The sequence below is a fragment of the Heptranchias perlo genome, chromosome 13 (genome assembly GCF_035084215.1).
Source record: "Heptranchias perlo isolate sHepPer1 chromosome 13, sHepPer1.hap1, whole genome shotgun sequence".
Lineage (NCBI taxonomy): Eukaryota > Metazoa > Chordata > Chondrichthyes > Hexanchiformes > Hexanchidae > Heptranchias > Heptranchias perlo.
Window position 1 is genome coordinate 19,011,825 of NC_090337.1, and position 23,650 is coordinate 19,035,474.

Consider the following 23,650-nt stretch of genomic DNA (forward strand, 5'->3'; position numbering starts at 1 on the left):
CTTTTTGCACCATTTTTACACTGTTCTGTGCTGTCTGTGGAGAAATGTCCTGGTGCACAATAGAAAGGGACAACAACCAGGGAGGGTGTAAATAAAAACTGTTAGATAACATTGTTTTCAGTAAGCTTTGAAAAGTACATACTTGAAGTCCTCTCAGTCCCTCTGAGCCAGGAATTCCTGCAAAACCAGGGTCACCCTATAAAAGAAAGACCTTGCATTTGTTATATATACCCTGTAAAACAGGAGTGCTTTGTAAGTGTTTACATTCTTCTAAAGCTCTCAGATTAACAGCAAATTATAATGAATATTCAGAGTAATTCCAGATCAGCAATGCAGCTCAAGTCTGCACTCAAATGGTAGCCATTTTTTTGACAAATTGATATTTAAAAACTTGGCTTACCTTTGTGCCATTGCACCCTGGTATACCTTTAGAGCCTATGGGACCATCCTCTCCAGGGACACCCTAGACAGAAAAAGTATGTTGGAGTTTATCTCTGAAACTTACTAATGTACAGTAAGACATGTCCCGATGTTAACAGTGAAATTATGATTACTCGAGCTGATCAGCCAAGCCAGATTACACTGATATAATGGCAAAAGGACAATGCAAGGTAAGGTAGTCAGTATATAAAGTGATGTGCAAACTGTACAATGGTGTAAGGCTTGGTTGCTGCACAGTTAGAACATTGTCCTTGTAGCTGTGGGTAAAAATCCAGAAAAGACTGATGGGAGGACAGCCTCCTCTTCCTGTTGGCTGTGTAGCTCTTTAGTGAAAGGATTTAGCTCAGCTTGCATTTAGGTCCCAGTGGACAGGACACAGTGCAAAACTATCCATAACTCAGGTCACTCTCACTCAGATAAGCAATAGTGATAGGTAGTGTGAAAAACAGAAATGTTGAAGTACCTAGTGATCTTCTGAAGTTGGAGTTAAGGCACATTTTGCAGTATGAGAGTAACGTATGTTAATTGTATCCATGCGATTTATATCAATTAGTGTTAATTGTATTCAGGTGGTGCATATCAATTGGGGCTCTCGTGTATCCATATATAAGAGAGCTTATATATAGTTTATATCTCGGGTGAGATATGTGTAATGTGGAGCTCTGTGAATAAAGGCTTGGAAGTAACTGAAGATCTAGTATTCTGTCCTTTACCACTGGGCTACCCAGTTCAGAACATCGTGAACCAATTTTGTTCATTTTGCTCTGGTACCACTCTCATCCAGTAGCTTATATAAAAAATAACTTTCCCTCTCCACAGGAGTTACTCCAAGTTCTAATCGGACTTTTACTGGTACTGTGAGGTCAATATGAGTTCAGCAGACTTGATGGCTAACGCTAGTGTGCAATAAGTAATCTGGTTGCCCTTGTGGTATGTAGCCCATTTTTATTTTTATTTAAAGCAGTAAAGCATCGCTGGAGCCATGCCCCAGCAAAGGCAGAACTCCAGTACAGATGCATCCAGGGTATGCAGCCCAAGCAATGAGGCAAAAAGAAGATTAGCAGCCAATGATAATGCACCCAAAAGGAGATCAGGAGGTGGTGAGTTGCTGAGATTAACACACCTCTCCTGGTCCCACAGTATCTTCTGATGATGCTAGGCATGACAGGGGAGAATTGGATGTCTGGTGGAGTGCATTCTCACCACTACTGTTTTCTATCGCTGACAGGGGTGAAATTTGCTTGGACAGTGCACTGTACAGGAATAATTATTTTGCATCTAACTTGTGCTGTATGAGAACTTTACCTTTTATCTACCCCACAGCCTATGTGAACTTTATCTTGTATTTAACCTGTACTGAATTAGGGCTTTACCCTGTATTTATTCCATGCTATGTAGAAACTTTATTGTGAATCTAACTTGCACAATATACAAGAAAGAAAAGAACTTGCATTTATATAGTGCCTTTTATGACCTCAGGACGTCCCAAAGTGCTTTACAGCAAATGAAGTAGTTTTGAAGTGTTGTCATTGTTGTAATATAGAAAACGTGGCAGCCAATTTGGGCACAGCAAGGTCCCACAAACAGCAATATGATAATAACCAGATAATCTGATTTAATGATGTTGGTTGAGGGATAAATATCGGCCAGGACACTGGGGAGAAATGTTATCCTATCTCATGATCCTGTTTTGATGCTTTAACTTGTTTTTATTTCATATGTTCTATGGGAGTTTTATCCTGTGTGTGTGCTGTGATGAAAGAAAGATTGGGAATGCATGTAGTGTTCTGTGGGGAAAAAAAAAACATTTTTATTTACTTACTGGAACAGCAGGATTCCCCGGGAATCCTGGTAAACCTGTTGGTCCCTTTGGAAAATAAAAGAACTGGAGTTATAAAATGATACAGTTGTTACCTCACAGACTGCGCAGTGTACATAAGTTATTATGAGCACATGCAAACACAAACTGGAACATATATTTGTTAATACACCCACTTTTACACATGTAGGGTGAAATCACAATGTGCATTATTGATATATGAAAATGCTAATTCATTTATAGGAAATCTCTTTTCCGCTATGTTAACCAATTTATTTTAGAGTTGTCAATCAGTTATGGGTGAAGCTTCAGGGGTCAGATGCCAGTCTGACAGTTGTGTATAACCTAGTCATGCCCACAAGACTGACAGTCTGAAGTACAGTAAATACAACACTTTCGATCATTGAATCTCCAAGACTTGTTGAATGTGAGACTGATTCCTTTCTTCCTCCAAGTCAGCATTACTTTAGCATTAATTATCATGGGAACTGCCAGGTGGATTTGTGTAATCAGCCATTACTTCTCATCTTTTAGGTGTAAAATGGGAAGCTGTTAAAATGAGGCATTTTTGTCAGCGATGTATTATTTTGTTCTTTTTTCTTGGGTCCTGACCCATACAGGGTTAAAATTAAGATTCACCTAAAGAGAAATTGCACAGGCATTTTCATACACTCCGTGGGGTAGATTTTCAACCTGTCACCTGGGCCTAAAACTTATATTTTGAACCAACTGCCATCGGCCGATTTTCATTTAATCCAAATTGGATGGTTTCTATAATGGGTGGCTGATCTGCAATGCCAGTGAATATCTACCCCTATATTCAGAGTCACACAACTGCCCAATCTAGATGTCAGGGAGACATACATAAATAAATTGAAGCTCTGTACCTACTTTGTAGTCCATTGTGTTCAAAAGATGATTAAGAATAGGCACCAACTAGATTCTCACACAACATTTAAGTGGGACGGGATGATTTTTTCCCAAATAGGGTGTCAAGCCATTCAATTCAAATACAAGCATCTTTTGTATCTTTTAAGGTACATGTTTGATTGGCAGCTCTGATTGAGTTTGTAGGATAGGTTTTACAATTTCGCCTTGTTCTGGTATAACTTCAGAACACTTTTACTAGTATATCTAAGGGTGACTTTTTCCCAACCAGCAGTCATTTTGAAGTCATCATAGTCAGGCACAGGCCGGAGACACATGGTCGGTCAGCAAGAATACACATGTAAGGAGGCATGCTTTAAGGTTCAGCTTTTAAAGGGTGTTAATGGAGGAAAAATGACTTTCCTATTTTGTATATCCTGGTATAGTTAAATACATGATTATTGTAAATCCATTGTTTGTTCTTCCTTCTATTTATTTATCTGTTTACTTCTTAATAGATCTTTCTAGTAGTTTATTTTCTAAGCCGCGATGTGAGGTAATGCTTATTCTTCACCTTCACGTAGAGTCATGTAGTATGGCCAATAAGCTAAAATATAATGATAAGGGTTCTCAGTTTGACCAATGAACTTACAACGTTTACCTAGATAATGGGGAAGTAAAGGTGAAATCTAGATTGTAGGGAGAGAGGGATTGCTTACAGGAGTGTCCTGTAACACTGAAACTGAGGGAAATATCTAGGTAAAAACACAAAAACATAATAGAATGACTGGAAGAGCAGTTTGGAAGCGATTGTTAATTCTATATTCGCTATCCTGTCTGCTAAGTATGGAAACACTTACCCTCAAACCTTTCATTCCTGGAGGTCCAGGAAATCCAAGATTTCCCTGTTAACATTAAAAAGAGAGAAAAAAAGTTGAAATACATTCAGATTTGACTATGAAAAAAAATCTAATATTACAACCTTCATTAAACCAACCTTCAAGACAAACTTTTCATTATAACAGTCTTTGGAACTCTGTACCATACAAAAGGTGAACAACAGGTACCAATTGGATTATTCTAAAAGCATTTAGGATGATTTTTTCCCAGGTTGGGTATCAAGCCAATCAATTCAAATACGAACATCTTCTGTATTTTTTGTATCTTTTAAGGTATATGTTTGATTGGCAGCTCTGATTAAGTTTGAAAGATACAGTTTTCAATTTTCTTTACTCGGGAATGTTTTGGGATATTTTGACCATTTTTCCACAGAAATGTTTGTGAAAAAAAGAGGCACCTTTAAATGGTGCGTTTTAAAGCACAGCATATTCACTCAAGTAAAAAGAAAAAGAAGTATTTGAGATGAAAACGCGTTAGCTGTGATGTTGTTTCCCCATTGATGATAAATAATAAAGAATTCATTACCGTGTCTCGAGAATTAAAAAAAACTCACATCCACCGTGTTGTTTATGCAAAGATAAATTGTATTGATTGAATTAAGTGAGTCTGATTATAAAAGCTGTCCTGTTACTTTACTGTAATCCAACAGGTGAGGGTGCACGCCATCATGGCCTGGTGACTTACTTACCTTGAGTGCTGCTGCTACACACAATATTGAACCCTGCCCCTTTGACAAATTCCCAGTACTGGTCTGAGTATGGGTAGGAAGATTGTTGTGAATATTTATTTAAGGTGATCCTGGGAAATTCCAGGAAATTGGCCTTGCTAATAATCTACGAACATTGTACTCCCCAAATGCATGCTTCGCTGGTTTCCCTGGCTCTGTGGAAAATCTAACCTGTAGTGTAAAGCTAGCTGCCTCGACCTTGGCAGACTTCCTGCCCTGTTAATTTTTTTCCTCATTTGTCTTCGGGTCCTCTGCATTTTGGAAATAGCAATCACTCTACCACCTCCTACCAAGCAGCTTGTGCATTTGTCCATAGAGGAGGGTGCCCTGGTGGGCCAAAGATGGCAATGCTCCTTTATGGCACTTGTGTACAAAAGCGTCCCAATTTGACCTGATCCTTGTTGCAGCCATTTTGTCCTCTGTTGCCACCAAATATTAAGCAGCACCTTTAAATAGTAGCGGCAGTCCTTATCAGGTTCAGCTGTGCGCTGTTTCCTGGCACTGGGAGTTCACTGTGAACATTTAGTGGGCTCGTTCTGAGGAAATCCCATGAGATCGAGCTAGCACACTGCTCCAAGGTCCTCCCGTTTCAGTGCTGGGAATGGAAAATGGCAACTGCTGTGCCCACACCAGCAGAAAACCATTACAACTCATGTAATTTATAAGGGAAACTGGTTTAACGTGTCTCACCAGTGAGGCTGACATGGAATCATTTCAGTTTCTATAGATATAAAAGTTAATTTTCGTTTTTACACCAACAACAGAGCTTCACAGAATTACCTTAATAATTTGTCGTGAATTTTATCAAATACATACAATATAGTGGAAACAAGAAAGCATTAGTGCAAACTAATGTATAGGGATCAAGGAGCCATTTCTAGCTAGTTAAATTGCTGCTAACACATTCTTTTGATGATTTAACTTGGTGATTAATTTACATTAGGAAGTGTAGTAAATTACACCTTATCACTTGGAAGGTAAATATACATAACTGCAGGATGATTGTTGCTGTTTGTTGTTACAATTTTCAATTATAACAAGCCTTGTTATTATATAACTCCTTTCCCTGTTCTTATCTGCATTGCGATCTCTTTGGAGCTGACCTACCGTGGGACCTTCTGGGCCTAGCGGACCTCCTGGACCCGGAAACCCTGGAATTCCGGGTGGGCCCTGTGGACCAGGGAAACCTCTTTCTCCCTGCAATGAAATGGAAGAAGATTTTGAAGTCAGTGTTGCAGAGGTACTTGAAAAGGTAAATAGAGTTAAGACTAACAAATCCCCTTGTCAGATGGTACATATCTTAGTATGCTGAAGGACGTAAAAAGAAAATTTATGTGGCACTGGAGATCGGCATAAAGGAATTGCTGGACAGAAGTGAGGTTCTGCAGACTCGAAGCAAGTAAGCATACCTACATTTAAAGGAGAGTGACAAATCTAAACCCAAACAACTACAGGCCCTTTAGCCGAACATTAATAATCTATTATACACTAAATTTGGTATGTGGGGTGCGCATTTCACTCTAAACTGTCATAGCAACCTTGCCACTACAGGCAAACCCAATACACTGGCCTAGAAATTTGTTTGCGCTGGCCTGCCGGCACAAACTGGGTGCAAGGAACAATCCCTGCGCCAGAATGGGTAGGCCCAAGGCCCATCCGATATTGGGCTTCGGACACCTGTTGGGCGCTCCCAGATGGCTTGCCGGTGAAGAGGATTTAAATTTCGGGCCGTTGCATCATGATCGGGAAGGAGGGGTGCGACTGGGAGGGGAGGGGTAGTGATCAGGAAAGGGGGGGGCAGCGATCGGTAGAGGGGCAGCAAACGGGATTTATGCATTTACAGCATGAATCAATACCAATTCATACCAGTGTACATACACTGCATAAACACACAAGGACAGCACTCCCAATCATGTGGTAATTGGAACAGGACAGTATGATATCAAAGCAGTGAGTGGTTTTCTACAAATTGCCTGCTGCTAGCCTGAGGTAAAATACAAAAATATCACTTTTAACATTCTCACCTGATCTGATAATTCAGCTGAATACAGTTTTCCCTTTAACTGTGAAGAACATGTTGCTGAGAGAAAACCCAATTTAAGAAAGAAAATCCCTGCAATTTAATTTTGTGTAGCTTACATTATTACACGGGAAGCATTAAATGTTTGGGACAAGCAATCATTATATACTGAGATGAGCAGATTATATGAGCTATATACCATTTGTACTGGAGTTGCACACTATTTAAATAGCTGCTGTACAAGTTTAAGACAACAGAAAAATGGATACTCCCTCTGGACCCTAACCTTTCACTGCCAAACACCAAACTATAATCTCTAAGATTGACTGAAGCAGTGCCTAATTCATCCATTTACCATCACCCACAGCTACTTGGGTGAACTTCTTCTTGCCCTCAACTACTTTTCTTTTAACTCCAAACGCTTCCTAAAAATCAAAGATGTTGCTAAGGGAACTTACAAGGGCCCCAGCTATGTAGGATACGTGGAATAACTGATTGTTCCAATGTACTCAGGGCAGCGCCCTGATCTCTCCCTTGGATAATTGTGTTGGTGCTGTTTCCTGCTCTCGCTCCACTCTGGAAAAGTACATTTTCTATTTATCTCTGTCCCTCATCTTTATGGGCCCATCTACGACTCTTGCTTCCCCTTCCTGGACTTCTCTCTCCATCTTTGGCAGATGGCTTTCCACAAATATTTATTACAAGATCACAAACTTCCACTACTTTGATTAGGTATATTCCCACTTTTCTATCTGTAAAAATTCTATTACTTTCTCTTAAATACTTCTCTATTGTATCTGTTCTGATGACTCCACTTTCAATAAATGAGCTTCCAAAATTTGCTCTAAAAATAATGGCGAGACTAACCGTTATTTCAGTACATCTGGTACAGCAACTTTTGGCGACCGCACACGTGCAGTTAAACGTGGAAATCAGGAAGTTACTGTACCAGATGCCTTGCTCCTCTGTAAGCTTCACGAGAACTGCATCTCGCCGGCGGACTCACTGTTGAAATGACTGCAACAGTGCGAAGTCCCTCTTCTGCCATGATGGAAACGAAGTAATCTCACCAGAAAAAGGTACGTCAAGTTTTTTAAGTCTAAGCAAACTTTTAACGGTGTGGTTAAGTCTTAATGACTGCCACACACCCTCTCTGGCACTGAAAATTTACTTTTACAAGTGAGGAGTCTCATTCCTTACATTTTATTTGTTGTTGGACATTAAAAAAAATTTCTAACATTTTTATATTTTTACTTTTTCTTTCTGTCTGTCTCTTTTAACTCTGTCTTTTAATTCAATATTTCTTACCCTCTCTTTGTTTCGTCTTCTGTAACTGAAGGTAGGCTGGACAAAAAAGTAAAAGCCCATGGGATTGAAGGGAAAGTGGCTGGTCGGTTCCAAATTGGCTCAGTGGCAGGAAGCAAAGGGTAACGGTTGATGGGTGCTTTTGCAACTGGAAGGTTGTTTCCAATGGGGTTCCGCAAGGCTCGGTACTAGGTGCCTTGCTTTTTGTGATATATATTAATGATTTGGACGTGAATGTGGAGGGGCTTGATCAAGAAGTTTGCAGATGATACAAAAATTGGCCATGTGGTTGATGGTGAGGAGGAAAGCTGTAGACTGCAGGAAGATATCGATGGACTAGTCAGGTGGGCAGAAAAGTGGCAAATGGAATTCAATCCAGAGAAGTGTGAGATGATGCATTTGGGGAGGGCAAACAAGTCAATGGAATACACAATAAATGGTAGGTTACTGAGAAGTGTAGAGGAACAAAGGGACCTTGGAGTGCATGTCCACAGATCCCTGAAGGTAGCAGGACAGATAGATAAGGTGGTTAAAAAGGCATACGGGATACTTTCCTTTATTAGCTGAGGCATAGACTATAAGAGCAGGGAGGTTATGCTAGAACCGTATAAAACATTGGTTAGGCCACAGCTTGAATACTGTGTACAGTTCTGGTCACCACATTACAGGAAAAATTTGATTGCATTAGAGAGGGTACAGAGGAGATTTACGAGGATGTTGCCAGGGGTGGAGAATCTTAGCTATGAGAAAAGATTGGATAGGCTGGGGTCGTTTTCTTTGGAACAAAGGAAGCTGAGGGGAGATTTAATTGAGGTATATAAAATTGTGACTTGACTAGATAGAGAGGACCTATTTCCCTTAGCAGAGGAGTCAGTGACCAAGGGTCATAGATTTAAAGTAATTGGTAGAAGGATTAGAGGGGAGCGGAGGAGAAATGTTTTCACCCAGAGGGTGGTGGGGGTCTGGAGCTCACTGCCTGAAAGGGTGGTAGAGGCAGAAACCCTCAACTCATTTAAAAAGTACTTGGATGTGTACTTGAAGTGAGTAACCTACAGGCTACGGACCAAGTGCTGGAAAGTGGGATTAAGCTGGATAGCTCTTTATCAGCCAGTACAGACACGATGGGCTAAATGGCCTCCTCTGCGCCTAACTTTCTATGATTCTATGATTTGACATTTAATTCACTATTCTAACTTGCACTTCCTGGTTCTGTGTCTGCATGGTTTATTAACAATGCTTCAATCCGATTGGTTAAGGGGAAACACAGTCCCTTGGCCCGTTCACACAGCTCCCAGATGCCCAGGAGAGGGCAATAAAGGCCTCAACCACATCCAACCCATGCCTTTGTTCTTACCGCTTTCCCCTCCTCTCACAACAATGACAAGGGTCAACTTGGCCTCACCTTCCATCTCACTAGCCTCCACATACGACACATCATATTCAGGCAGTTCCGCTATCTATAACATGATCCCACCATCAATTACATCTCCTTTCCTGAGTTTTTCCGCGGGATTGTTCCCTTAATGACACCCTTTTCATTCTTTCATCATCTCTGCTCCTGGGTGTTTCTTCCCATGTGCTTTCCTATGCAACTATAGCAGATAAAGTAGCTGTCCATATATTTCTTCTCTCCAGGTACATATATCTCCTCAATTATTGTGCTGTATTTGTTGCTCACGGGGAGATCTCTTTATTGGGGGAATAGATGTGGAGCAGGTGTCTTAAGGATTTGATGAATTAGTGTGCCTGTGTGTAGCCACCACATGCTCCCTCTACACCAAGGAAATTATTACTATTTAATTTACAACACTGTTTCTCTGGGGTTTACACTGAAGCCATGGCAGGAGGTTGGGGACGCACCGTGGAAATTCTACCCCTCTGTGTCTACACAGGTGATTACACATGAAAGAGTGACAAATTGGGTGAAGTATTAGCACACAGCCTTCGTGAGTCACAATCTGCTCGCAACAGATAGAAAAAGAAAAGAAATAAAAGAAACCCTCAGCTTCCCTGTTCTTAACCTCCTCTGCTATGTTAGGTATAAAATGTGATCAGCTTACACCGTGTATTTACAAGAGCTGGCATGGAGACATAGCTGAGTCATACAGCATCTGCCTTTACAGTATATAGTCAATGTAAAAGGTACAATAATTTGGGATATAACTGAATTAAGAAGACAGCTGCTTAATATATTTAACTTAGATCACAGTTGGCAGTTTCTTGGCTTTCAATCCTTAAATTGCAGACTGTCTTACCTTATCACCTTTCACTCCATCGCAGTGACATTTTGATTTACCACTACATTTACAGGCCTGAAAGAAACAGACATAAAAAACATAAGAAAAAGGAACAGTTCAGAAGCTATTAAACTTTACAGTACTGTGTGACCCAGTCACGTGGCATTAAGCACAAAGGTCATGAGAGTCAAGTTATTTGGAACTAAGTACCGAGGTCAAACTACTATTAGATTTAACCTATTGAAGTGAGAAGTCCTTTCAGGCTCTGTTACACAATTTTCAGGAGTCCAATGTCAGCCTGACTGTGTCATAGTGGAAAGTAAGTGCATTGTAAATCGGTACTGATACAGGACTTATTGAAGTCAATGGGAATCAGGGGGAAAGCTCTCCAGTGGCTCGAGTCATATCTAGCACAAAGGAAGATGGTAGTGGTTGTTGGAGGCCAATCATCTCAGCCCCAGGACATTGCTGCAGGAGTTCCTCAGGGCAGTGTCCTAGGCCCAACCATCTTCAGCTGCTTCATCAATGACCTTCCCTCCATCATAAGGCCAGAAATGGGGATGTTCACTGATGATTGCACAGTGTTCAGTTCCATTCGCACCCCCTCAGATAATGAAGCAGTCCGTGCCCACATGCAGCAAGACCTGAACAACATCCAGGCTTGGGCTGATAAGTGGCAAGTAACATTTGCGCCAGACAAGTGCCAGGCAATGACCATCTCCAACAAGAGAGAATCTAACCACCTCCCCTTGACATTCAACGGCATTACCATCACCGAATCCCCTACCATCAATATTCTGGGGGTTACCATTGACCAGAAACTTAACTGGACCAGCCACATAAATACTGTGGCTACAAGAGCAGGTCAGAGGCTGGGCATTCTGCGGCGAGTGACTCACCTCCTGACTCCCCAAAGCCTTTCCACCATCTACAAGGCACAAGTCAGGAGTGTGATGGAATACTCTCCACTTGCCTGGACGAGTGCAGCTCCAAAAACACTCAAGAAGCTCAACACCATCCAGGACAAAGCAGCCCGCGTGATTGGCACCCCATCCACCACCTTAAACATTCACTCCCTTCACCACCGGCGCACAGTGGCTGCAGTGTGTACCATCCAAGGATGCAGTGCAGCAACTCGCCAAGGCTTCTTCGACAGCACCTCCCAAGCCCGCGACCTCTACCACATAGAAGGACAAGGGCAGCAGACATATGGAAACAACACCACCTGCACGTTCCCCTCCAAGTCACACACCATCCCGACTTGGAAATATATCGCCGTTCCTTCATCCCCGCTGGGTCAAAATCCTGGAATTCCCTACCTAACAGCACTGTGGGAGAACCTTCACCACACGGACTGCAATGGTTCAAGAAGGCGGCTCACCACCACCTTCTCAAGGGCAATTAGGAATGGGCAATAAATGCTGGCCTTGCCAGCGACGCCCACATCCCATGAACAAAAAAAATGTACTAGCAGCATCTAGTGGCAGAACATGAGTACTATATCAACTTTTTAAATAAAACTATCTTGACCATCTTACATAAGAACATAAGAAATAGGAGCAGGAGTAGGCCAATCGGCCCCTCGAGCCTGCTCCGCCATTCAATAAGATCTTCTTTGTGTCCATTGGACATTTTTGATAGGTGGCTGGATGTAACATTGCATAACATTCTACCTAAATACCAACAACACACTCCAACATCGAGCACTGAGAAACAGTGCAGAAAAATCCCAGCTCTAGGTGCTGGATGAATACTAGCCTCTGACACATCGAAATAGTCCAGGTAATTGCCACCTTCCAGTATAGAGACATAGTGCGATAAATTGGGCCGTGTAGCTCCCGTTGTTTCGGCGCTACACAGCCTCTCCGACATCCAAGATGGCGTTTTGGATGCGCACGCACGTTTCCAGCATGACTTGCGCCAGATTCCATCTTGGTATAGGAGTTAGCGCAGACGCAGATAACGAACGCTGGAATCATGTAAAGTAGGGAGAAATTGGCTTCAATCAGTGTACAATGCTGATTTAAAGTGATAGACACCATTTTGGGACTTAACGCTCAACTCAACGCACAGTCTTAACCCCGACCATCTGAACGTGTCGTAGAGAGCCTGGAGGACCCCCACCTGAGCTATTTAAAGGGACCATGCAGGATTTACAGGTTAGTGGCAGGATTATTGCTTCTGGCTGCCGAGACATTTGTGACTGTTATTGAAGGTCTCTTATACTTGAATACTAGGACTAGGAGGCATAGCCTAGCTTTTGGAGCCAAGACGTGCAGGAGTGAAGTTAGGAACTGCTTCTACACGCAAAGGTTGGGAGAAGTTTGGGAAGCTCTTCTGCAAATGGCAGTTGATGCTAGCTCAATTGTGAATTCTAAATCTGAAATTGATAGATTTCTGTGAACCAAGGGTATTAAGGGATATGGGGCTAAGGCAGAAATATGGAGTTAGGTCACAGGTCCACCATGATCTCATTGAATGGCGGAACAGGATCGAGAGGCTGAATACCACTCCACTTGCTGCCTACTGATGTGCGCTACCTTCTCCTGCAAGAAAGCGGGACGTGTATCTGGATGATGTGCCTGTCATGGTTGAATAGCTGCCAGTGTGTGTGGCCTGTGAGTTGTGGGTGGCGGCTTGCAACAGTGGTAATGTGTAAGGGTGAGAGGAAGCATCTGATTTGAAGTGTTGAGTTCTGATGGAAAGAGTTTGTTGGCATGTGGGTGTTGGGGGGTTTAGTGCGTGGAGGAGTGGATGCGGCTAGTGGTGCAGTTGTTAGGAGACGCCACTTGACAGTTGACCTCACTCACCTTGACCACTCATGTCAAAGCATTGAACTTCTTCCTGTACTGCATCCATGTTCATGATGCTGTGCGCCTGGCATTGACTTCATCCCCTACTGCCTCCCACTGCCTTTTGGGTGTATGTCTGGAGGGCCTCTTGCTCTCCCCCCGACCCCGCAGATATAGAATGTCCCTCCTTCTGTTCACCTCTTGCACCAAGGCCTCTGGTGCATCAGTGGACTCTCAGATCGGCAGTTGGTGAGGTCTGGCATGCAGATTGGAGGGATTTAGTGGTGTGCAACCTTTATTCAATGTTTTAACATAACTCATCAGTATGTACACATAGGGATGGGACCTGCATCTGTGCTTTACGTGTGCGATGTCTGATCTCCGTTCCGACTCCGTGCAGACAGCAGGCTGTTATATTTGGCAAATAACAGGTACCAGCTACCTTTAAGAGATTTCTAACAGACAGCCTGCCTTTAAGAGATTGGAGCTCTGCCTACTGGTGGAAAGTGTGAATTGCATAGAATCCTCGTTCAACGCTGATTTCCAACGCAGATTGCAGGTGAGTCCTCAGGCCTGACGAAAATCTCGTCCTGCCTGCACAGGGACCATTGGGTAATGGCGGATCGTGCTACTCCCGCCCGAAAACAGGTCCTATCCAATTATTCCCCCATAGGCCCCTACAAGAAAAGCTTCAGCTCGCTCGCTGTGAGAGCTGGCCGATTTCTGGCTCTCCCACGACTGGCAAACTGCAGTGGGGTGCCCGCTTGGTAGCCCTCAGCTCGCTGGCAGCTTTTAAATGAGGTTTGAACTGGGAAAATGGTTCGGTCCTCCCCATGCCGGCTTTGGGCGGGTGGCATGGTAGCTCTGCCAACTTTACGCCCGTTTCGGGTGGAAATCGAAGATCGCCTCCATTATTTGTCATTTATTTCACTCCGACATCACTTGCATGCATTCTGTGCTGTTATAACGTATCTCAAATTATTTCCTTCACTCCTCTGACAATGTAATGATCTGCTATGTAGTGCCACAGGTCTGCTTTGTAATATAACTAATAAGTTTGGATATTTTTCTTTGTTTTAATGGGAAATTATTATAATGCATCCTTTAACATGCCCGACTGTGTTATATGAACTATTCCTCTCTCTCTTTGTCACTGTCTTTTTCTCCTTGTTTTACTGCGTTAAAGGCACTATATAAATGTAAGTTGTTGTTCTTACTGATTCTGTCCACCTTTGTCTGAAACTGCGCTTCTGACTGGTTGCCACTTTGAAAATCCCATTAGAAGTTGGTAAAGTATTAAATTCGCTACTACATTCATCACGAGTCACAGAGCTGGTGTGAATATTTCGCTCCGTGTCTCTTTTATCAATAGAAAAACACAAATGTCAGCAAATTCCCTTTTAAATGCTGCAGGAGAAGAAAAAGATCTTCAGCTGTTCCAATTCTGCACAACAGGCTTCAGTGTGTCACTACCGCTGTGAATTGTGCAAATTATGGTAATCGGTGAGACAGAGAAGTTTTTCCTGGTTACGATGTTATCTCACCTGCCTGCCAGAAAACTCCCTGTTGAGACACTATCACCCCTTTAATCAGCTTTAAAATAAAGTATCTGCTAAGCAGGCCTCACAAAGGGGAAGACTTCATGATTGCTTGCAGTCAACTACCTCACAACAGTGTAATCTCATAGACAGGAGTGTTTCGATGTTATTAATAGGTGTGCACAACATTAGATGCCAGCCACACCTAAGCCCCTGGTCCTCCATTATCATCAGCTTTGTATAAAATTACCTGAATCATGCCTCAGGCTAGAGCGCAACTGTTTAGTAATAAGTTATGAATATTTTGGAATAACATCATTAACAGTGTTCTCATATCCTGACCAGACATTCCTTGCTGATCACACTTCATTCCCTTTATGCTTTGTGTGTTTCCTGTACATGTCTGACTTTAAATGCACCAAGGCAAAAATTGGAGAAACAATAGCCTGGAATTCGTCGCACCATCGATATTGGTGACGAACAGCATAAGTTAGACCGTTGTGCTCCCTGATCTGCTAGTGGCCAATTTACACCAAGATTTGAGTAATGAGAGTGATACAATTCATTCTTAAGTTAAACAGTAAATTACGAATTCTGTGTTTACACCAAACATACTGAGCCCAACGGTCAAAGAGACAGCAGTGATCACAGTGGGCGTTAATTCAACAAACAGGATCCCGCCACTGATTTTAATGGTAGGCGGAGCTATGATAATTAGCTGTTTAACAGTTTCGATGAGAGAAACGGCTGAGTGGCGCAAAAGTCTCAGGAAATATGGAGTGGCGGAGTAATGGCTGAAGTTACTGACGCCATCATTTCCTGGGTGTTTTGCACTGTATGTCGGGCCCTGCGACCTAGATGCGTCATTACAATTGAGCAAATCTCCAGGAAATTCTGGGTCAATGAAACTGTCTCCGTACTTTAAAAAAAGTTCAACCATATACATAGAAATGTTTTAAAAATCTGAAATCACACTCTAATATAATATGAATTTAAAAGTGTTTAACCCTTGTATTGTTTCGATTCTCAGTCTCTTTGCTCCTGGTTTACTATTTTTTCCCTTTTGGTTTGAGATTTTTTTTCTTTCATTCCTCTGGGGTTTTTTTTGTTAGTTTTTTCCCTTTTGTTCAACTCTGTTCCCATGCTTTTGCAGAAGTGAAATAGATACCTACTTGGAGAGTAAGGGTAGTAAGGTAATATGGAGAAATCACAGGGAATTTGGTAGAGCTTCTGTGGCTGATAAAAATGGCAGAGCAGGCTCAATGAGATGAATAGCCCACTCCTGTTCCTAAGTGTGAAGGACCTTTGTACTGGTAAAAGAATTGTGGTCAGACCCTCGCTGTCGCTGATGAAATATTCGGGACCAAGAAGCTAACAAGAGTCTCTTTCAGTCAGAGAGCACAAGTAACAGAATAATTTGGAACAAAGTAATGCAAACAAATTGCTTTTGTTATTGACAATAATGTCCATCATCTTCTAATCCAGGTGAGATCTAGGACACTATATAAAAAAGGAAAGCAACAATAAAGGATGAGGAGTGATTTACAGATGGCAAACCCCACTCAGAAATTAAGGTGTGTGCCAACAACTTGATCCGAGCATTCATTTTGGTCGGTCACCAGTTTTTGACTTAATTTTTCTGGAACAAAATCACTTCAAATTGAATTGATATATTTTAGTCATAAAATATGTATTAACCTGCCCTTGAGTTCCAACCATTGAATTGCGTATCTCAACGATTCCATCAGTTGTTAACATTAAAGGAGTGTTATTCTAATTGACAGAGTTGGCAGTAAAATTGCTGACATTTCAATACAACCAATCTGGGAATTTAAAACATGTAATTTTAATAGTGACATTTAACACTGGAACTCCCTCCCTGAACTTCTCCGGAAATTGCTTTTAAAAGATGGTGAGCTCACTGTTGCTAGTGACCAAATCAAAGAGTAAGTTCCGGCGTCTACACATGCACAGTCAAACTCAGAAATCCGGAACTTGCTCTTCCTGGTTCACTGGCGATCTGACAGCTTCGCGTTAAAGCGATATCGCCAGCTGCAATCAACAGAATAAATGGACCAGCATCAACTTGCTCTTCTGCCCAGCTGGAAATGAACTAATATCGCCACAAAACAGGCATGCTTAAATATACCAGGTCTAAATTGAGTTTTAACGTATGTTTAAGTATGTCTTAATGACTGCCTAACAACTAAAAATTAACTTTTAAAAATGTGGCATCTCATTACTCCTTGCTTTAATAGTTATTGGTCATTTAAAAAAAAATTTAAAAAATTAAAAAAAAATTTAAATGTTTTTTTTTACTTTTTCCTTCTGACTCTTTTGTTTAATTCAATTATTTCTTACCCTCTTTTTTTGCTGTCTATAAATGTTTTTACAAATGATTTTATTGTTGTAGCTTTCACTCCCTGGTTTTTACATTGCAGCTTGTACTTCAAGGCTTTGACTCTTCGCGGCTTTACAAGGAAGCTGCAATCTGATCGGTCGAGGGAAGAGATCGCTCCTCTCAGTGGGTCCTGGCTGGGCTTTTCTCCGCTTCCTATTTGAGGAAGTTCCCGCAGTAAAGACTGTGGTAAGTTAATGAATGAGAATGAGTATGGAGCAGCGAGCACCGTTTTTTCACCGCTCGGAGCAATTTATGGGCCGTTAAAGTTGCTATATAAATGTAAGTTGTTGTCTTGAACACTAATGCTAAACACTAATAGTAAACAATAAGCACTGAATGTTGTGACTCAGTAAGTCGTGAGCACTATAAGTTATCTGTATGGTAGAATACTCACGTCAATGTAAATTGGGTGTTAGTCTGTCATCTTGGGGTACATTTTGTGAGACTCAGTGGTGACCCCATGTGCAGCAGATGGAGATTTCCCCATGTGATGTTCCATTCATTGATTTTAAAGTTTTGTAAGCCCTGCCTGCAGCGTGTGAGGCTCCAGCTGTGGCATGATGGTCTAACATCATGATTTGCCCATCCCTAATTGCCCTTCTCAAGGGCAATAAATGCTGGCCTCGCCGGCGACGCCCACATCCCATGAACGAATAAAAAAAAACAGAGTTTACCCATTAGTCTCTGTGCGATTAAAATACTAAGGGCCAAGTTTTTCAAATGGACATGACTAAAATGGTAAACAACATTTTAGAAAGAGTAATGGATGGTTTACTTGTCATTACCATTACTTTGATTCTTGCTCCCATGTTAAAAAGTGCTGATTAACATCTTAGCCCCATCACCATTAAAAAGTTGTATGTTAAGGACTGTTCTGACCTCAATCTAGGCCAATCAAAGGAAACTCAAGCAGAATTGTGCAGGGCAGGATAAAAATGAAAATTGAGTCAACACCTCATGGTCAGACCTGTTAGCTGGTTCTGTAAAAATGTTTGTGCTTTCAAATTCCCATTTTCTGTGCAGCCCTAGCCCATATTTCACTGTGCAGAATGAGCCCACAGAGTTCCACAAAGGAGTAGAACTTTAGCAACTGTGGGGTGAATTTCTGTGGGGGAGTTTTCAAAAACAGCATAAAGGGCTTTTACACGGATTCTCTGAGGTCTCCGCAGTTCTTCTGCCAAAGTTATGACGGATGATTGGGAAAACCCCCGTGGAAATTCACCCCCCACCATGTTCCACTGTTGCTTTATGTGGAGGAAATGGCAATCCCAGAGGGTTTGGGGATGTGAGTGGAGGATTTATAGCAGAAGGTAGTATCCAGGCAGTTCATGTATTACCCCGGACATCGCTAACTTGATCTCACTTAGGAGCCTGCACCTAAAGCAGACCTGTAAGTGAAGTGAGCCACTGACACTGCACTACCTGTGTCAGTTAAAGTAGCCATCGCCCTCAATGCTTCTACAACATGATTGTTTCATACAGCTGTTGTTGATCTGCCTGCTTTCTGCAACAGCAGCAGAAGGAGAGGCCAACCAATTTGTCTGTTATGGTGACTAATGGATCAAAGGTGTTTTGAGTCAAATAAGACTCCAAGGGGCCAATAATGCAGTGGCAGGTGCCCGAAGTGCCATAGCACTTTGGATGCCAGGGCCTTGTGTTATCAAGCATGGAGGCCTGATGCCAAATCCACACTTAATAGGCTTAGTCCGTCCCACTATGGGCAGGCAGCACTTAGCACATCAGGAATGTGTACACCAATAGTGTTCAAAGACTCAGAAATCATTTAACTTAGGGGCTTTCACATAACGCAGCTGGAGCAGTTCAGCAGTGCTCCAGTCTCAGCACCACTAAGTGCTGAAAGAGAGGCCTGTCTGAAAAATTAAATGCTTTGCTACAGGGTGTCTCATTTGTTGGTATGGGGCCAACCTTCCCTCCTGTTCCACCTTGCTGCAGGTCATCAATAGTCAATTCTTCTTTGTGCCATATCATATTAAAATTAAAAATAATATCAGGACTGCACGGCAGCAGCCCTTTCACTGCTGCTGACACCTGCCATTGTAGCTCCTGGCTCCATGGCACTACTCATTGGGAATGCTTCTAAAATATTCAAATGAATGGATTCAAATGCTCTGGGATGGCATTATGTTTTAGTATTTCTTAATTGGGAGGCATTATAATTACTTAAAAATTGGTTACATTAAGCACAGCCTGGCTAGGTGTCATGTGTAAAATTGTCTGAATCATAACTGCCACCACCTATAGTTCATAGCTCTGTAAGCAAAATGACTTTAAATTCATTTTCTTGATGTCATTAATAAAGTTTGAGGGAATATGGAAAAGTAGTATGGAAGTGTAAATGACAGAAGACTGACATCCACCCAGGTGTTAGAAACAGTATCACTGGGTCATTAATTGGTAACATAATCCAATTGAGATAGCTCTAACACAGACAGGACTTGTCAAACACCTGCTTTTGTGTATGTGTTATAGATTTTGCTGTCCATTGTTCAAATAAAGTTCCTCTGTCTTGCAGGCTAACCTTTCAAAAGGAAACTGTATTTGAAAGGGTTTTATGGATATGAGATTCCAATAGTTTTTGATGTAGCAGATAGCTACAGCTATGCCCTAGCATCAACGGGTGCAGAGACAAGAAATAGCACTGTACAGGATACCTACGAAATTCTGCAACCAGTAGAAGTCAGGAGCTATTCTCCTTCAGATGAGTATTTGTCCATCTATTCTAAGAAAGATTAAATAGGTCTACTGTTTGCCCATGGCATTCTACCCGAGATTACTTTCTTCACAAGGTCTTGCTTTAGTTCATAGAAAGCACAGGCTTGTCCAATGGAGGCTTTTGTGCTGAACATGAGACAAGGTACCTCGAGAAGCTCAAATCATAAGTGACAGAGCATCATGCACCTTACTCACATAGAAGGAAGAAGGAAAAAGTAACTTAAATCCTCAGGATGTCCCAAAGCACTTCACAGCCAATGAATTATTTTTGAAATGTGGACCTTATGTAGCTGTGAGCAGCAAGCTCCCACAAACAGCAATGAGAGCAATGTCAACTTAACGTCCTTTTGGTGGTTTTGGTTGAGGGAGAAACTCCCTGCTCTTTTTCACAGAAGTGCCGCCTGAACAGGGTGTCAGTTTAACATCTCGTCTGGAAGATGGCACCTCCAACAATGCAGCACTACCCCATTACTGCAATGGTCAGCCTAGATTATGTGCTCAATACTGCACTGGGACTTGAAGCTACAACCTTCTGGCTGAGAGGCATGAATGCTACCAATGAAACAAGCTGACACATAAGTAATTCATACACCCTTCCAAAATGAACAAAAAAAGTGGTTCCATCCTGTGAATGCTCAGGTGGTAAACTACCACAAGCAGAACGTCTTGTATGTTAATGTATGTTTCCCAGGAGGCCTGCATGACACATGTATTGCAGCTGTCTTCTGTGTTCTAATTGCTCAAAGGTGAAAGAAGGTTGGAAGGTTGGCTCTTGGGGGAGTTTGGGTACCCACCACAGTTGTAGTTAATAACGCCTGTTTGCAACCCCACTACCCCGTGGAGAACAACTTCAATGAGATACATGTATGAACAAGGATCATGATTGAGCTGACATTTTGGATAATGAAACAACAGGGGTTGCATTATATGGACCAGTTTTGCTGATGCCTCCAGTATGTCACAGTCATGCTACTCCTTTCTGGCCTCATACTACTTCTCAACTCATAAGATATTGGCAGCGCTGGTATGGCAGTGCCAATGGTCTTTGGCAGCATGTTGGCAGTATTGGGAGGACAGTGACACTTGGGAAAAAAGCAGCGGTGGCCAGAAATAGCTTAGCATTGACCTTGTGGAAAAATGGTTTTCACGTTGGACAGGACAGGAGCATCAGGGGGCTGGGGGAGGGAAACAATTACTAGATGTTAATGAATGAGTTGGAGGATACTTCAGCAGAGTCTGATTACAATCAGCTGTTTTGTCACTGAATGTCTGGAAAGTGTTTACTTGGGCAGCATTTTAGCACCCGCTATCGGGTGGTTTCCTGGCGGGGAGGCTCTGAAAATCGGGAAAACCCAGAGCGGGACCGGAGTCCGCCTCGAACCCACGCACTTCCGGGTTCCCCACTGACGCGCCGGCATGCGCGCACAGCCCCCACTGGTGAGAATCCCGCAGGCAATTAAAGCCAGCGGGATGCCACTTGAAGACATTTATTTTGCTTGTTCAGGTCATTAACTGACCTGATTAAGGGATTATGTGAGGAGGGGTGGGATTTTAGAGCAAACTGGCACTCTTTCCCACACTGGGGGAAACACTCCCAGTTCAAATGGACGTGTTGCAGCTGTCAGCCTGTGGCAGCTGCAAAGGTCCATTTGACAGGTTGGGGGGGGGGAAGACCCTCACCCATTGCAGGAGGCCACTCTGTCACTTGGGACAAAGTTTGGCCTCCACCACCCTCCTCCTGACAATCAAAGTCACCAACTTGCACACTTACTCCGGGGTCCAGAGACATGTACCTACCTTGCGGACCCCCTCAGATGTACATCTTCTGGATGGGGGCCGCCGTAGCTGCAGTCATGACCTCCTCGGAGGGCGAACAGCATCACCTGCCTCACCAGCCTCGCCATCCACGCCGTTCACCTCTGACATGTGGAGCTCCACAACAGAGTGCTGTGACACATCCACCTGTACAGCAGGAGGGAGGGCTACCGCAGAGGGAGATTTGTCGCAGAGGGCACTACCCTCGCCTCAGGGTCCACAGACCGAGGCTCAGCTTCCTGGACCTCTCTGAGCAGCAGTGCACACGGAGGCTCAGAGTCACTCGACATGTAGTCGTGTACATCTGCAGCCTCCTTCATGCCAAGCTGCTCCTGGCTGGCCCGAGCACCATCTTCTTACCTGTCGCTCACAAAGTCACTACTGCCCTCAACAACCTCTCCCCTGCATCCTTCCAGGGTGCAACTGGGGACATCGCCGACGTCTCTCAGCCGTCAGCACAAAAGAGCCCTGCAAATACACCTACACCCACTCTGCAGTGACACAATGGGTGTCATCAGTTGTGGGTCTTCATAGTGATCCTCAGGAAAGAGAATTATTGCACAAACCAGACAAGATTCGCAAAGACATGGCAGTAGTGTTGCCAATATAATATGTAATGTGGGTTGTTCAGAAATTCAATATAAGTAACACCCATGACAAACCCTCAAACACCCTTGTACATCCCCTTCATGCTCACGACACGTTTGCCTTACACTGCCTACTGCATATATGTGATTCATGCCCTGTGGCTGCAGCACAGGTAGTGGCAGGTTGAGTGAGGCTGGCCGTGAAAGAGATGCATGAGAGGGCGAGTATGAGAGAGAGCCATGAGATTGTATGAGGATTGGGTTGAGTGGTAGTGGCGGGATGAGTACTGGCGAGGTGAGTAGGTGCAGATAAGATGAGGATGAGATTTGAGTGGGTATGAGGGGTGATGTGACAGAGTAGTGTTGGCAGTGCAGAAGGAGATGTGGGGTGGGGGCGGTGATGTGGCAGACGCAGTGTAGGGGAAAGAGTAAGTGTACTCACTTTGGCTGACCTACTGAGGTCATTGGAGCGCCTCCTGCACTGTATGCAGGTGGGCGATATGTTGGTGGTGCTGGTGACCTCCTCTGCCATCTCGAGCCAGGCCTTCCTGGTGGCAGAGGCAGGCCGCTTCCTCCCGCCCGTCGAGGGGAAGATCTCTGACCTCCCCCTCCTCCTCACCCCATGTATTGATGCCTGGAGTGAGGCATCATTAAACTGGGAGCAGCCTTCCCCCTGGGCTGCTCCATGCTGTGATTTTTTCTGTTTGTTGCAGCATCTGTCAGTGGAGGACTGCCCCTTTAAATAGAGCTCCTCCAGCTGACAGATCTTACTGCGCATGCGCAGCCCGCCCGACGCGCAGATCAGCAGTGGGGAACCCGAAGGAGAAGGTAAGTGGATCTAATTGGGCTACGATCGTGCGGGGAGCTGACTGATTTCGCCGGGCGTGTTACCCACGCGCCCGATAACCCCCCCGCCGAGAACCCGCAGCCCTGGTAACATCGGGCCCCATATATCTGTTCTGTGGTTCCTCCTCTTTACAAGAGAATTCATGATTTAATTTTATTAAATAAAACATTTTTTAAAGTGCCTTTTGACCATTAGAATGTAAGAATTTTAGCAACAGGTAAAGACCATTGAGACCAACAAGCGATGTTCCATAGATCATTTTGTTTATTTTTTTTTATTCGTTCATGGGATGTGGGAGTCGCTGGCGAGGCCGGCATTTATTGCCCATCCCTAATTGCCCTTGAGAAGGTGGTGGTGAGCCGCCTTCTTGAACCGCTGCAGTCTGTGTGGTGAAGGTTCTCCCACAGTGCTGTTAGGAAGGGAGTTCCAGGATTTTGACCCAGCGATGGTGAAGGAACGGCGATATATTTCCAAGTCGCGATGGTGTGTGACTTGGAGGGGAACGTGCAGGTAGTGTTGTTCCCATGTGCCTGCTGCTCTTGTCCTTCTAGGTGGTAGAGGTCGCGGGTTTGGGAGGTGCTGTCGAAGAAGCCTTGGCGAGTTGCTGCAGTGCATCCTGTG

General features: G+C 43.3%; 1 protein-coding gene across 1 annotated transcript in view; it reads right to left on the reverse strand.

The window, feature by feature from the left end:
* Window positions 1-23,650, reverse strand: part of LOC137331357 (collagen alpha-5(IV) chain-like) — a 195,496-nt gene that overhangs the window by 113,159 nt on the left and 58,687 nt on the right. The window contains exons 2-7 of the mRNA XM_067995103.1: window positions 10,335-10,391; window positions 5,862-5,951; window positions 3,988-4,032; window positions 2,264-2,308; window positions 401-463; window positions 143-196 (exon numbers count right to left, since the gene is read on the reverse strand). Coding sequence (XP_067851204.1) covers window positions 143-196; window positions 401-463; window positions 2,264-2,308; window positions 3,988-4,032; window positions 5,862-5,951; window positions 10,335-10,391 — 354 coding nt within the window. The remainder of the gene's footprint in view (window positions 1-142; window positions 197-400; window positions 464-2,263; window positions 2,309-3,987; window positions 4,033-5,861; window positions 5,952-10,334; window positions 10,392-23,650) is intronic.